The sequence below is a fragment of the Molossus molossus genome, unplaced genomic scaffold, assembly GCF_014108415.1.
Source record: "Molossus molossus isolate mMolMol1 unplaced genomic scaffold, mMolMol1.p scaffold_m16_p_2, whole genome shotgun sequence".
In the NCBI taxonomy this organism is placed as follows: Eukaryota; Metazoa; Chordata; class Mammalia; order Chiroptera; family Molossidae; genus Molossus; species Molossus molossus.
The window spans coordinates 36,195,444-36,210,982 of NW_023425355.1; the positions used below are offsets into that span (position 1 = coordinate 36,195,444).

Sequence of the window (15,539 nt, forward strand, 5' to 3'; positions counted from 1 at the left end):
AGACTAGAATAAATGTATGTTTTGTAGTAGTATTGTATAAATGTTATTTAGCTCATCAATAAAATGTAACTTATGTAATAGCCTTCCAGAAAAAAGATTTGAAAGGTAACAGGACTACTTGTATAATTAATTAATCCATGATATTTCTCCTCCCTGTTCCTTTAAATTTGATCTATTAATAATAATGTTATAATAATTGTGGTATGTTGTCATGGCATGTAATGTTTGAGCTAGTCATATTTTTTAAATCACAGACCTAAGAATATCTAGTGCTGATTATTTCAGACCTGAGTAGGTAGATGTACAATGTTAATAGACCTTGTTCTGTGGAACTTTAACATTTAACATTTCTTAACACATGAGATCTATAGTTAACATTCTGTTAAAAATATTTGAAGGGGGGTATTTTCATTTCTTTTTTTTTTCTTTATTGATTTTTAGAGAGAAATAGAAATATCAATGAGAGAGAACATCGATTTGCTGCCTCCTGCATACCCCATCCCCCAACTGGGGATCGAGCCTACAACCTGGGCATGTTTCCTGACCAAGAATTGAACCAGTAACTTCTTGGTTCATGGGTCGACACTCAACCGTTGAGCCATATCAGCCAGGCTCATTTCTTTTTTTAATAAGATGAGTTGAATTTTCTTCTCTTGTGCCCCTAAATCAGCAATCACTTTTTTAAACTCTTTTTTTTAAATACTCATCTGAGGATATGTTTTATTGATTTTTAGAGAGAGAGAGAGAGAGAGAGAGAGAGAGAGAGAGAGGAAACCACCCATGTGAGAGAGAAACATCGATGGATTGCTTCTCGTACATGCCCCAACGGGGCACTGAACCCAAAAGTTTGTTATATGCTCTGACCAGGAATTGAACCCACAATCTTTTTGGTGTATGGGACTATGCTCAAACCAACTGAACCACCTGACCAGGGCTAAATAAACTCTTTTTATATGAATATGCAAAAAGTTCTTGTCAGCTTGTAACCTACTAGAGAAATATATGGTTCCTCTCCATTTGTGTGAAGGTTTGCTTACTTGAGTTTGTGGATTCTGAGTCATCTGGTGATGTGAATTTTTTTTTACCTTAATCTAGGCAGGCACAATCGGGGCTACTCTTGAGCCAGCATTATGTTATTGTAAAACACTGTAATAATTTATAAAATTAAAACAAATATGGAACATTAAATTATTCCTTAATTCTCTTGACCACATAGGATGACTTAAACAGACAGTTCAGATATACATACATTGACTTTGAACAAAGAAAATATATTTTCTGACCTTAAATGGCAGTAGGTATTTTGTTAGTTATTATGCTAAAAATCTAGAAACACCAATTAACAATATAAAAAAAAAAAACCTGGAAAATAAAGGTTACTTTGTTTATGTCCTATTTGAAAATTTTATTTTATGGCACATTGTACCTTTTTATGGCCCCTAACATGTCACTAATGATTTAAAAGTGAGAAGATTTACAGTGTTACTTTGAAGCAGGTTATTAAAAAGTAGCTGATTCAACACTCAGGAAAATACATTCTAACTAGCATAGCAGAGGGATCTTGAGGAATAAAAAAAAACAATTAATTTTTAAGATTGCCCATTGTAATCTTGGCCTTCAGTTCCACAAAGATGGCTAAAATGAATTTCTCATTTCTTGTGTTTTATTTTTTTGTTTTTACATTTTCTATCAAATCTCCTGGGTTAACATTGATTAATAAAATTATATAGGTTTCAAGTATAAAATTCTATAATATATCACCTGTATATTGCATTGTGTGCCCACCACCCCATCAAATCTCCTTCTGTCACCATATGTGATCCCCTTTACCCTTTTATTCCTCCACCTACCCCCTTCCCTCTGGTAACCACCATACTGTTGCCTGTGTCTATGAGTATTTCTGTTTGTTTCTCTTATTTATTTATTACTTTCAACTTTATATCACACATATAAATGAAATCATATGGTTATTGACATTCCTTTATTTCCCCAAATTACATGTGGTTTTGAAAGCATTTTGAATTCTTAAATCACAGCTGAGCAAGAATAAAGGGACCACTGTTAGCACCAGTCTAAACAAAATAAAAATACATTTGTTCATGCTTTTTTAAATTTAGTTAATACTTTACAATATTTCATTTGTCTAATGTTCTCTCACTCTCTTTATAACTAATGGTCATATGGGTATATTGATTTATAAAGTCTAGATAAGATGGACAAAGGGGAAAGTAATGGTGCTGAATTTAATCTCTTCTATGAATACAGAAGTGGGCAAAAGTAGGTTTACAGTTGTGAGTATATGAAACAGAGTTTATTCTTGTATCTATTATTTATTAATATTAACCTACTTTTGCCCACCCCTGTATGTACTTTGCCATAGAATTCAAGATCTTAACTAATGTTGTTCAACAAATCAATGAACTTAACAGCAACTAGCATGAAAATGTATTGAATATATTTTTTTTATTAATATAGAAATTTTCTCGTCACAATTTTTTTTGCCACAGAATAGGCCACATTTTATATTTGATACTAGCCATATGTTCTCAATTTTTTTTTTATCTTCACCCAAGGACATTTTTTGCATTTATCTTCAGATAGAGCAGGAGAGAGAGAGGGAAGAAGAGAGAGAGAGAAATATCGATGTGAGAGAGACACATCGGCTGGTTGCCACCCACATGACCCCAACCAGGCCCCGGGACAAACTGCAACCGAGGTACGTGCCCTTAGCGGGAACTGAAACCGGGTCTCTCTGGTCTGCAGGCTGACGCTCTAACTGCTGAGCCAAATTGGCCAGTGCTCTTCTCAAATTTTAACGTAAATTTTATTAGATGACCAAAGCAGAATATTATCTTAGCCCTTTTCAAAAATATCATAATTTCTGTTCATTCATCTCAATAGCAGGGTGATCAGCAAGGCTATTTACTCATATCTTGATACCCCCACCTCATTTATACTGCTGAATGGCTGAAATTCTGAATTATATGGCTGAAATTCTGACTACCAGTTTTTAAAATAACTTTATTTAATATGTTTACTGTGTTTCCATTTGTAATAATCTTATGGAAAGTGTTTGTATTGTCCTCTCTCCAAAGTAATGTTCCTATTATGCTTTCAATTTTTTCTCTTGACTTGTCTTCTGCTGTTATTTAAGTTTTACTATTTGTAATTCTCTTTTTCAAGGCAAACTCTACAGTTTAATGAGTGTTTGTAAATTAAGGACTTGTTGAATATCAGTTCCTCACTTGACAACAGGGAAATAAAAGAAAAAAATGCCAAGGGATAAAACAAACAAAGTGGTTTTTCATTCTATACAGAAATAGAAGTTTTGGATTCTTGTTATCTGACTTGGCCATTAAGCTAGAAGATTACTGCTTTAATTAATCTTTCTAGAGGTCACATAAGTATACTCAATTCCATGTCCATAAATTTTTTATAATGCTTGCCCAGTCTTGGGGAAAAGTATGTGGCTGAATGGCTCAAGTTTATCACAACTAATGTGAATCAAAGAAATAAAGATTTATTAATACTATTTTCATAGATGTAAGAGAGTACATTACAGTTTTTAAACTTCATTAGCTATAAAACCCCTGGGCTGTGTGTGTGTATGTGTGTGCGAACTTCTCACAGATAATACATGTTTTTAAAATTTTCCATTTGGCTACCAACAAATTTAGAGCACTTATACAGCCCTAATATACTTAACCTCCATAAATATAGCCATATAATTCCCATTACTGTATAAGGAGATTCAGCAGAGCTTTTGAATTTAACTGAATTTCTTTATCCTGATTATACCAGAATGACTATTCCTGGCAGTATTCATAGAAGAGCTCAATGTTGTTAAAAGTACAGCATAGTATTTTTAAAATAATAACAATAAAGAAAAAATTCTTGCTTTGTACATGTAGGTTGTTTAATCATAGACATCCATTGATAATTATTGAGCTCTCTCTCCTTGACCTGTTACAGTATAAAATCAAATTAAGTTTTAAATTCTAACTAACCTTGGAAGCTTAAATTCCAAAATGATTATTCAAAGCAATGAAAGATCAGAGATAAGCAAAAGTGTAAAGCTGATCATCTTCAAAGAGTGTTACTTATTGTGAGTGTAAATGTTTTATTGTGTCTCTACTGGCAAATACATTTGATTTATAGAATATTCTATATGAATATCTGACCTAAAATCTGAAGTACATTTCTTTATGCATCACAAATATATGATAATAGCAAATAAATGTTTAATAACTTATATTTGTGAACTTTTATTCTAAACTTTACATAGTTATTTTTGTTTCCTAACCCAATGACTCTGTTGCAACTTATTTTTTTGGTTGCTCATCTTACTGCTGAACTGTAACATTCTGCCTCTTGAACTTTAGGTCTACTCAGTACTGTAGTTCTTCCTCAAAAGCCCTATCTTAAAACTAAAGCTTTAAACATAAAAATCAAACAAGATTTCTCCAGACATAAGTCTTTGTTTTGTTTTTTTTTATCGTTATTTTTTAGAATTGTTCTCTTAGAACATATTTCAAAAAACAAATAAGTTATCTTGAAACTCAGCTATTAAAAAATTACTTGGGCTATATATAATACAACAACAAACAATGATCCAGCTATGATAGTGCTCATTGTTAGTTATCTCATCATACTTCACAAATATGATAATATAAAATATCTCTCCCTTTTTATAATATTATATTATAAAATACCATAAATTATGCTATAAAAACATTATACTATAAAATACTATAAAATATTATACTATTAAATTGGAACCATCACCACTGTGCAAATTGAAAGGAATTATCCAATCTTCAAAGGTAATTTTATAAGTTTAAGGACATGCTGGTATAAGACGTCAAACAGATCTTAAAATTGTAGCATCTTGCTCTATTATAAAAATATTTGCCTATAAATCTTCAACAATAAAATTAGATCTTATTGTTGAAGGGTCACTTGGAATGGTCACTTGCTCAACCCCTGGCTTACAGTCAATTATGGCATATCCCCATTTAGCAGACTAGGACCAACAAAGTTAAATGACTCACTAAGTCCCATAGCTAATAGGTATTAGAGTGGGAACTCATACCATGTTTATAGTATATTTTTCTTTATGCATATTCTTTTTAACCACCTTTTTTTTTTTTTGATTAGTTTCATCTCACATAAACTTACTGAGGTTAAATATATTTGCAGTGTCATATCTATTTCTGTAAAATTCTGGCTGGAATACTGAGAAACAAAACAACCACAAAATCTAATAATAATTATTAAAATAACCTATACAAAGCTAAAATAAAGTCACAAGTATGCGTATAGCTGATTTACTCAGTTATCACTTTTATGGATTATAGAAATATGTCTCAATAATTTATAATATCTTAGAGCAATGCAAATCTAAGGACCAGTGTTGAATCACAATCTGTTTTACCAGTCTACATTGGAATTAGAATTAGAAGAAATTAAAATTAAGCATTTAGAAACTTTTGTTGCAGTATGACAGTGTAATTCTATTTGTTGAATATAATAACCAGAAGTTAAGCTTGTATTTTGTCTTTGGATTTTTATTTTATTTTTTAGTAATTTTGGTTTATTTTATTTAAAAAAAAAAAAAATGAGTCCATGATGGACTAGTAATTAAGAAAAAGATTGATCTTTCACCAGTGGAGAAGTACTCTCTTAGATAAATATACTTGAAAATCCTGAAGTTTGATTTTTAGGTCATTTTATGTACATGATGTAAAAAATATCTCTAACTTACTGTTAGGTTTGTTATACATCAGATTCTATCACTTGTTTGCTAGGAAAATGATCAGATACATCTCTTAAAATTGCTTTAATACTTGCTAATGTTGGTATTGTCTTGACTAGGCTTGCATGGAATACCAGGAGAAAAGGGGAATCCAGGGCCTCCTGGGTTTGATGTTCCAGGACCCCCTGGTGAGAGAGGCAGTCCGGGGATCCCTGGAGCACCTGGTCCTGTGGGACCTCCAGGGTTGCCAGGGCTTCCAGGAAAAGCAGGCGCCTCTGGATTTCCAGGTAATTTGTTGCAAGTTTTCTCTGGTTTTGGATTCAGGAAATAAAAACTGATGACTGTGGTATATTATTTTCTTGAACTTTTCTGGATTGACACTATTCCTTAAGGAAAAGTGTTAAATGTCTTTGATTGCAGGAAACTGACTTTGCTATTTGCATTATACTTTCTCTATGAGAATTCCAGTTATATATTGCTATATAACAAACGACCCCAATATTTAATGGTTTAAATCAACCATTTAAGTTTGCGGGCCAGGAATTATGGGATGGCTTAATGAGGCCATTTAACTTTGCTCCACATGGCACCATCTGGAGTGCTTGGATGTGAAGGATTCACTTCCAATATGGCAATTCTTTGACACCTGAGTATTCCTTGGCCTCTTCACATGGTATCTCATTATCCATAGTGCCTCCTCACATGGCCTGGGGTCCTTACATTATGGTAGTGTCAGGGTAGTTACCTTTCTTTCAGGGCTGCTGGTTTTCAAAGGATAGAATTCCCCAAATCAAAAATGTGTGTTCGAGAACTCTAGGTAGAAGTTGCAAAACTTCTTATGATCTAATATTGGGAGTCATACAGTGTCACTTAGTCAAGGGCAAGTCACAGAGTCAGCCCAAATTCAAGGGGAGAAGGCTACACAATGATGTGTATACTGGGGCATGTGGTTCATTGATGGGCCATCTTTGAAGATTAGTTACCACATTGAGTATTTTTATTCATGGTTACTGACAATAGTGTTCACTAAGGTTACAACAGTTGAAAAGGTATAAAACTAAATGCTTTCTTTCCAAATCTCAATAGTTTTCCAATTGAAATTTTACAGCATATCTTTTATCTTTCCAAGGTCAAGTAAGGTAAAAGTTACTTATTGATATTCTTCAAAGGTACCAAAGGTGAAATGGGTATGATGGGACCTCCAGGCCCACCAGGACAGTTGGGAATTCCTGGCAGGAGTGGTTCTCCTGGTCTCAAAGGTAATATTCAGAGTTTGCTGACAAATGCATGTAAGAGAGAAAATTAAACATTGTTTTATTTTAACACAGAATATTTTTATTTGACTATAATGAGCAATAGTTACTTGTATTTTGTCTCTATGTCATATGGCATTTAAATAGGCCCTGTTTTCGATTGGTGGCATGCTTACTTTGGATACCATGAAACATGGTAAATAATGAAATACAGGAATTCGATTTTGATTTTGTTTACAGGATCTATATTTGTGAAAGAATCCCAGAAGAAAGAGTGGTTATCATTTGAGTGTAAATATGTGTGTGCACTCAAGTTATTCATAGACAATAACAAAGGTGCATAAGTGTTTTTGGTGGCCAGTGACCTATCCAACTGTGGAACATCTGCATAATATTTATATGCATTAATCCTAGATAGATAAATCTGATATGTTGTGTCTTCCCCACACGTGTTGGTTTTAGGTGATGATGGTTTGCAGGGTCAGCCAGGGCTTCCTGGTCCTACAGGAGAAAAAGGTGGTAAAGGAGAACCTGGCCTTCCTGGCCCTCCGGGACCAGTGCATCCAGATCCGCTGGGCTCAAAAGGCGAGAAGGGTGATCCTGGTTTACCAGGTGAGTGAGTGTATTTATTCATTAATACATTTTCAAGTATATCTGAAGTTTAGTATTTAATATCATAAAAAGTGATTTGTATTCCTGGATTTATCAACAAAAGGTACTTAGATGCATCAAATTTCCATAATGAAAATTAATTTTCACTTGATTGTTACTATTTCACTAATCTACTTTTGTTTGAGTATTTTCTTTTTAGTTTATCTGTCACAAACTGGGAAGTTTTGAAATACACTTAGTCATTCACATTCAGACCTTCCAGAAAGTATTACAGGGCGTAGTTGAGGGGAAAAGATGCATAACTAGAATCACTTGGAAAACAGATGGCAGTGTTTGAGAAATTTGCTGGTCCTTTCATTTTTTTTCCTCCTGAAACCAGATGGGGATGAGTGGTGCATTGTTGCCCTGCAGTATTTTGATATCCATATCATACTAGGCTTTTAAATACAGTTCATTGTTATTCTACCTTGAGAGAATAAACAAGTGCTGGACTCTAACCAGCTAAGTTCAGGCCTGGGGAAAATTGGTGAATGTAGGTCTAGGGAACAACTGTGTTTTTATAGTCATTTTATTAGAACCAAATAAAGTATAACATTTATTTTTTAAATAAAAATTATTTCTTTTTATAAAAGTTTAATATTTATATCAATGCATCATGAAATACAGATAAGCACAAATTAATAAAACCCTTACAGTCCAATCTATATAGAATGGCCTTTCAAATAACATGGAACTTTAAAACAAGCTTGGTTTATTTGCAGCTAGTAGTAAAGTTCAAGGCTCTTTTTGTGTTGTAACCATTAATATTGTTAGTCCATGTGTGCATGTGAGTATGTGTTCCAGTATATGTACACAGATGTTACAAATTTCCTTATGAGTAGGACTTGGTGTTTCTTTTTCCTCAAAAATGTTCTTAAGGCATTACTGTAATTTTGTGTATAGTTACGGAAGATGCAAGGCCACCTAACTTTTTATTATTTTCAAAATGACATACCTTTCTTGAATTACTCCTTTCAAGACTACTGTTTCATTTTATGCCTTCTGTAAAATAGAGTTAGTAAAGACTCTAATATAGAGTTATTAAACATAGTTGGAAAATATAAGATTTAGCCTACAGATAATCTTCCCCAAATCTTTTATTTTACAGTGTAAGAGAACGAAGCCCAAAGAGGAAAGTGACTTAATTGTTGAATGCTCTGAATTCCTAATGGTAGCTAAATAAAAAGTGGAGGATATTAGTATGAGTCCAGTGCTGTTGCTTCATACTGTGTCTGAATATCACTGATCCCCTGTATTTCACTCATAGTTTAGAATATGAGTAACTTGCTTTGCCAAATTAATTTAATGGATTAATGACATCAGCCTAACTTGTCTCTCTTATACTCATCCTTGGAAGGTATTCCTGGAGTTTCAGGGCCAAAAGGTTATCAGGGTTTGCCTGGAGACCCAGGGCAACCTGGACTAACTGGGCAACCTGGATTACCAGGACCACCAGGTAGGTATGACAGACCACCTGTAGCAATTGGATAGCTGATCCTGAACCCTGATAAGTTAGTTATGTATTTTTCATGTGTGATGATATTTTGGATCTGGTCATGGCAATATACTTGAGTAGCTACTGAGACATGGAGTTCTCCTTTAGCAAAAACGTTGCCATTTGGCCCAAGTATCAACAGACAACATTTGTAGAATGTTTTGCTTTGCTCATTTTATTTTTTTATTTTTGTGGTAGCAGCAGAGTTACACAGAATCAGAAGTATATCCAAGGAAGGTGCTGGGTTTTATTTACATAAATTGGAACATGTGTAAATGAGACAATTATCCAGTAAGAGCCTGAAGAATTCACCTCTTTTAGTTCATTCATTTCACACAGGGTCAATTATTAAACCATGTTAAACACATAGTTTTAAAAGTAGATGCTGATTCTATTTTAAAAATTTTTAAGGGATGCAAGTTTCAGTCTACCTTGGTAGTCTGTTACAGCATTAATCATCCTTTTACAGTCAACATGTATTTTTTCCCATCTCTGATAAAACTCTATCTTGCTGCTTCTTACACCATTTTCTTCTACTTGGTCCACTAATGAATAAACAGGATTTGATCTCCATCTTTATAAGAACTCTTGAGGTCAGTTATTTTGCTTTAGACTCTGCACTACATTGCCTTTATGTAGTTGGAAAGGGAAATAATCTTCCTTTCTATCCTTCACATCTTCTGCTTTCTCTTCCCCAAGTTAGAAGTAATTGTGAAAGAAAAAAATGTTTAAGGCAACATTAAGATTCTTAGAGCTCGAGCACCTAAGCTTTAGGAAGAATGTGCAGCCATAACTTGGAGGTGACAGTTCAGAGCTCTCCATCAACACTTAACCTATCCCTGGCCTAATGTACTGGAGTGAATCATGACAGATTACCACTTTCCTCTTCATACTCTCACATAATCAGAATCTATATGGGAAAGCCACTTCTGAATATTTTAAAAACAGACTCATTATATTGGATTCATCTGTGATAAATACAGTAAACGGTAGTTATACACATACAACAAATAGGACTTCAGCTGTTTGGAATAGTTTTAGGGCAAGAAACAAGGTGTCCTGGTAAAACTTTTTCATTTTTTAAATAGATTTGTATTAGGAGAACTCTATTACCATGATTATATTGTAATATGTTCCACAGGAGATTTCTTAGGTACCTCTAGCCAGTTTTATTCTTAGTTACATCTTTGGAACTTGATCATGTACTAAGATTTGATCCATCAAATTCCATGCTTGCATTTTAATTATGAACCATTCCAGGCAACCAGGAAACCAAATATTGCTGACTTGTCTTAATTTTACCAATTTGACATTACTAGGTCCCAAGGGTAACCCTGGTCTCCCTGGGGAGCCAGGACTTACAGGACCCCCTGGACTTAAAGGAAACATAGGCGATATGGGTTTTCCAGGTGAGTGATAAAATCTCCCAAATATTTAGATACACTAATGGAAGATAGTTCACTATTTTTCTTATCAAAAAAGAGATTGGTGTTGATAGAATCAAACAGACAATATCTAAGATAACTAGCTGTCACATTATACAAATATTTGAACTGGGAATTAAGGGACAGAGCTTTTGAAACCTTAAAAGTAAAAATTTACATACTTGAACATTTTTTCCAGCTTTACCCCTTTCACGTAAACTTCCTATAAGTATGCTTTTATATATTCCTGGTTGTACAGCTCATTATTATAGAACAGAATTTTCAGATTTCTTTTTAAAAATATGCTTTTTTTTGGTCATATGCATCATAGATATGCCACCAATAAAAGATATTTTGTAAAATATTCCATGTTTTCAACAGGCCCTCAGGGTGTGAAAGGGTCCCCTGGTACTCCCGGAGTTCCTGGACAACCTGGCTCCCCAGGATTACCTGGACAGAAAGGGGAAAAAGGTGATCCTGGTGTTTCAGCCATTGGTCTTCCAGGTCTTCCTGGCACAAAGGTAATCCTACTCTAGACATATGCCTGAGCAGATGTGAGTTTTCTTTAATACTGTGCTTATTCTTAATTCTTCATTAAATAAACTATAGACCAGTGGTTCTCAACCTTCCTAATGCAGCAATCCTTTAATACAGTTCCTCATGTTGTGATGACTCCCAACCATAAAATTATTTTCATTGCTATTTCATAACTGTAATTTTGCTACTGTTATGTCTTAGGCGACCCCTGTGAAAGGGTCTTTTGAACCCCAAAGGGTTTGCAACCCACAGGTTGAGAACCGCTGCTATAGACTGACTTGGTATATTCTGGGCAAGAAATTCATTCCTTCTCTTTTTTTTCTTAATTATAAGGAGATATGTTTTAGGGTTTACAGCCAGTCCAAAAAAGTGGGATAACTTCTGATTTTTCCCCTTTATCTTAATGTCTTTGTATGTTTCAGTAAACCAAAGTCATATTTCTGCCTACTTTTGGTTTTCTTTTCCCTTTTTAGTGATAGGGTTGTTGGATTTGGTCTAAATGTTATTATTAACTAATGTGAAGAGATTTATGAACAAAATAACTTAGGCAATTAATAAAAGCTCAGTGCTATTCTTAACTGTATATCTGAGGTAGTTCTCCAAAAACGGTTTTCCATAACCCTCTATGGCCCTAGTCAATGAGAAAACTTTGGTGGGGTTTCTCAAGCAATCCGATTTAGAACTTGTTTTAGAATCGTGAACTCAATAAATATTTGATAACTGCATAATTCCATGTAAAAAGATAATAACTTACTGATTTGTAGAAGTACCTTAAAACTAGCAAAGTTACATCCATTGTCTACTATATGTATTGCAAGTATTTGCTCCCAGTCAGTTGTTTGTCTTATAACTTTGTTTAATCATTCAGTCAGACCACAAAGTTAAGGAGTTTTATAAAAGGAATTGTGTTATTCAACTTCCATGGAATTAGTGAAAATTCCCAATAAGATACAAATTTATTGAATGATATTTTTTAAATAATTTCTTTTTAATAGTGTACAAATACTATAATTTGACCAGTGGCTTGACTTATAGTAAAATGCATATTAATGGTGTAAATTTAATTGAAGTGAATCTTAATTTTTTTGTTTAACTTAAATTTTACCAATAAAACTTGAATATATATTTTTATTTAAAGTAATAATACAGACACATCAAGGATAAAATTGAAATAGCCTTCATTAAATATCTTCTTTATTCAATACCCATTTTCATAGAGATCTATTAATAGCTGGTGTGTGAATTTGAATTCCTTAATATTCACACACAGAGAGAATTTTGTTTTCTCTATGCATTGTATTTATGTAGAATCATAAAATGCATACTTCTGTACGTTGCTTAATCACATATCTTTTAATCTTTCTTTGTTCAATATATCATAAAGAACTTTTTGTCATTGTACATTATTTTAATGGCTATATACTATATTCTTATTAAAAATAATATAATAATGAACATATTACACATATCTGTGTACACATGTTACTATTATTTGTAAAACTGTATAAATACCTAAAAGTGAAATTGCTGGGTCAAAAGATAAATGCATTTCATTTTTTTGTCTTACCAAGTTTTTATATTAATAGTAAGAAATGCACTTGATTTTGAAAATCAATCGAACAGTATTTAATGGTGTAAATGAGAAGTCTCTCACACATTTACATATGCCAAATATACAGTTCTTCCCCAAGGTAACCAATTTTAGTAGTTCCTCATGTACTTGTTCAGAATTTTTTATACATACATATGTGTGTATATTGTATCATTTTTAAGACTCAATTTTTATATTTAAAAATCTGTAATATTGGAAAACACCTGACAATTATAATTGGAAGCACGTTTTAATGTTATCAATATCTGAAGTGATGCTGCATCTTACCAATGTATGTATCTAACATTTTTATTTATAGATATGAACTCTGAATTTAGCTATCATAACTTACTAAATCTTAGCTAACTTTTCTTATCAGCCCATAAATATATGCCTCATTGTCTTTCACTATTACACAGTATTTTTGTGTAAGTCAACCATAAATAATGTAACTTGTTATTAGTACTGAAAGTATTTCTATATTTTCATGATTACAAACATGTGTTGCATATGATATAATTCTTATCCATATTTACATACATATTGTAATATTGTTAGGTAAATATCGTCGTAAACTAAATCCTGGGTAGAATTGCTGGAACCCAGCATATATATGCCTTTTTAATATTGATAGTTACTGACACATTTTTCTTTTATATAGCTCTACCACTTGATCAGAAAATTTTCTATTTTCTCCTTATTTTATAAATGTTAATTTTTATTCAGTCTCTCTAATTTTGTTAATCTAATGGGTGAGAAGTAGTATATCACTGTTTAAACTTGAATTTTCCTGATTACAAATGAGATTATTTTTTTTAATTTCAACTTTTTTAATACTGATGAAAGGCATGTGTAGTTCATATAAACCATATTTATGTGAACAGTAGCAGATTCTTCATATAAATTATCACTTTGATACACATGTCTTATAGTCTATGAGAAAAGAGAAGGAACAATATATCAGTTTTGCTACATCTTAATAGTAGATTTTTTGAGGGGTAATTTTTTAGGTCTTGTCAGCGACATCAAACAAAAGGTACCGAGTGCCCTGTAGGGTACAGTGCTGCCAAGCACCTCAAAATTGACATGATGTGGAGAAAATATGGTTCTTGCCCCTTGGGAGCTTAAAGTCTGGTGGGCTGACAACTCACAGTCTAAGTGTTGAGTGAACAACAAAGTTATTTAAGGCAATTTCTCATCCCCTCCAGCTACTGTGCACTGACTCATCTTGGAATTAATCTAATCAAGACAAGAGACAAGACTAAATATGGTTGAGAATTCTTTCAGGCTCATAAAGTTTCTGAAACAGAATTAACCTAACAGACAATTGAAATGAAAGACTAGACCTCTTGAAGTGCAAGGGCTAGGACAACTTAATTGTGGTTACTTACCTTAAAAAGTAAACATATTGAACAGTATGATGGGTTATTACACTATTTAAACATAAACCAAGTACTGGCGCCCCATTCTCCTCATGCTAGCATTGGTCATTGAAAGTAGTAAATATTACATATGTGGTTTCTACATCTAACCCACAGAAGGCCCACCCCAGATCTTAATGTTCTGTGTATCAAGTAGCCACCTCATGTGTACTATGAAAATTTTATTTATGCCCCATTAAATCAAAAGTAATATAAATAGTCAAATTATAATAAGCTGATGACCTGCATATTTTCATATGGATAAATATTGATATATCTAAACAGGAAGTAAATGGCAATCCTATCTACCTATATAAAAAAAAATAGAGTATCTTCAAATTTTACGTACTCATTGTTATAAAAAGAAGTATGCAGGCTTTTAGGTTTCACAATCAGTTGTCAGAAAAACAGCAATTATTCCTGCAGTATCTTTTTTTTTAATCCTCACCCAAGGATATTTTTCTATTTATCTTAAGCTAGAGTGGGAGAGAGAGGGAGAAAAATGGGGAGAGAGAGAGAAACATCGACACGAGAGGGACACAGTGACTGGTCGCCTCCCAAGCATCCCGGACCAGGGCTGGGAACAAACCGCAACCAAGGAATGTGCCCTTGACTAGAATTAAGCCTGCGACTCATTGGTCCATGGGCCGATGCTCTACCACTGAGCCAAACTGGCTGGGGCCCTGCAGAATTTTGTTAGCATCTAACTCAAATTATTTTTAGATTACATGGTTTGGAAGACATTATTAACCCATCTAACAATTTGTAATTATTCTGAGATGGTTTCATGTTAACCCGAGAATTGCTATTGGAAAGAGTAACCGTGTGGTATAGAAGAACCAGAAAATCAACATGACTAAAAATATGCTCCCTTTCAGGAACAATCTGGTCATCTGGCAAAATCACAGCTACAACCTGGGAACACTTCCATATGGATACTTATCTGGCCAAGGCACACTCTAATCAGGGTGAATTTAGGTCATCTCTGAGGAGAAGCCTTGAAATTTTCTTCTTGGATAGGATTACTGATTCAAGCCCTCTCAGAGCAGTTTTATTCTATCCTACCCACATCGGCCCAAAGTTTGACATTAAGTAAAAAAAAAAAAAAAAAAACAAGAGCATAGTGGAGCAGAAGTGAACAGATGTATAAATTCTAGTACATTCTTATTTCTGTTGTAAGTTTGAGGATAAGCACATCTTACCCACAACAATGTTGTTCCAGGGAGCAGGACAGTAGTGATAAATTAGAAAAGAGATTATTAATTGTACAATCAATAAAAAAGTAAAAGCATGTTTCAAAACCTTCAGTAAGCCTGTATCCAAAGGAGTCTTGCACGTTAGTGATGTTTTGGACATGGAACTTTATGCTACAGCTTGGCAGTGGACTCACACTTGTCTACTGGCATGGTACT

General features: G+C 33.5%; 1 protein-coding gene across 1 annotated transcript in view; it reads left to right on the top strand.

Moving 5' to 3' along the window:
- COL4A5 (collagen type IV alpha 5 chain) overlaps nucleotides 1-15,539 on the top strand; it is a 343,032-nt gene that overhangs the window by 259,162 nt on the left and 68,331 nt on the right. Inside the window, exons 31-36 of the mRNA XM_036271049.1 lie at nucleotides 5,875-6,042; nucleotides 6,925-7,014; nucleotides 7,471-7,620; nucleotides 9,017-9,115; nucleotides 10,474-10,563; nucleotides 10,960-11,099. Of these exons, the coding sequence (XP_036126942.1) occupies nucleotides 5,875-6,042; nucleotides 6,925-7,014; nucleotides 7,471-7,620; nucleotides 9,017-9,115; nucleotides 10,474-10,563; nucleotides 10,960-11,099 (737 nt within the window). The remainder of the gene's footprint in view (nucleotides 1-5,874; nucleotides 6,043-6,924; nucleotides 7,015-7,470; nucleotides 7,621-9,016; nucleotides 9,116-10,473; nucleotides 10,564-10,959; nucleotides 11,100-15,539) is intronic.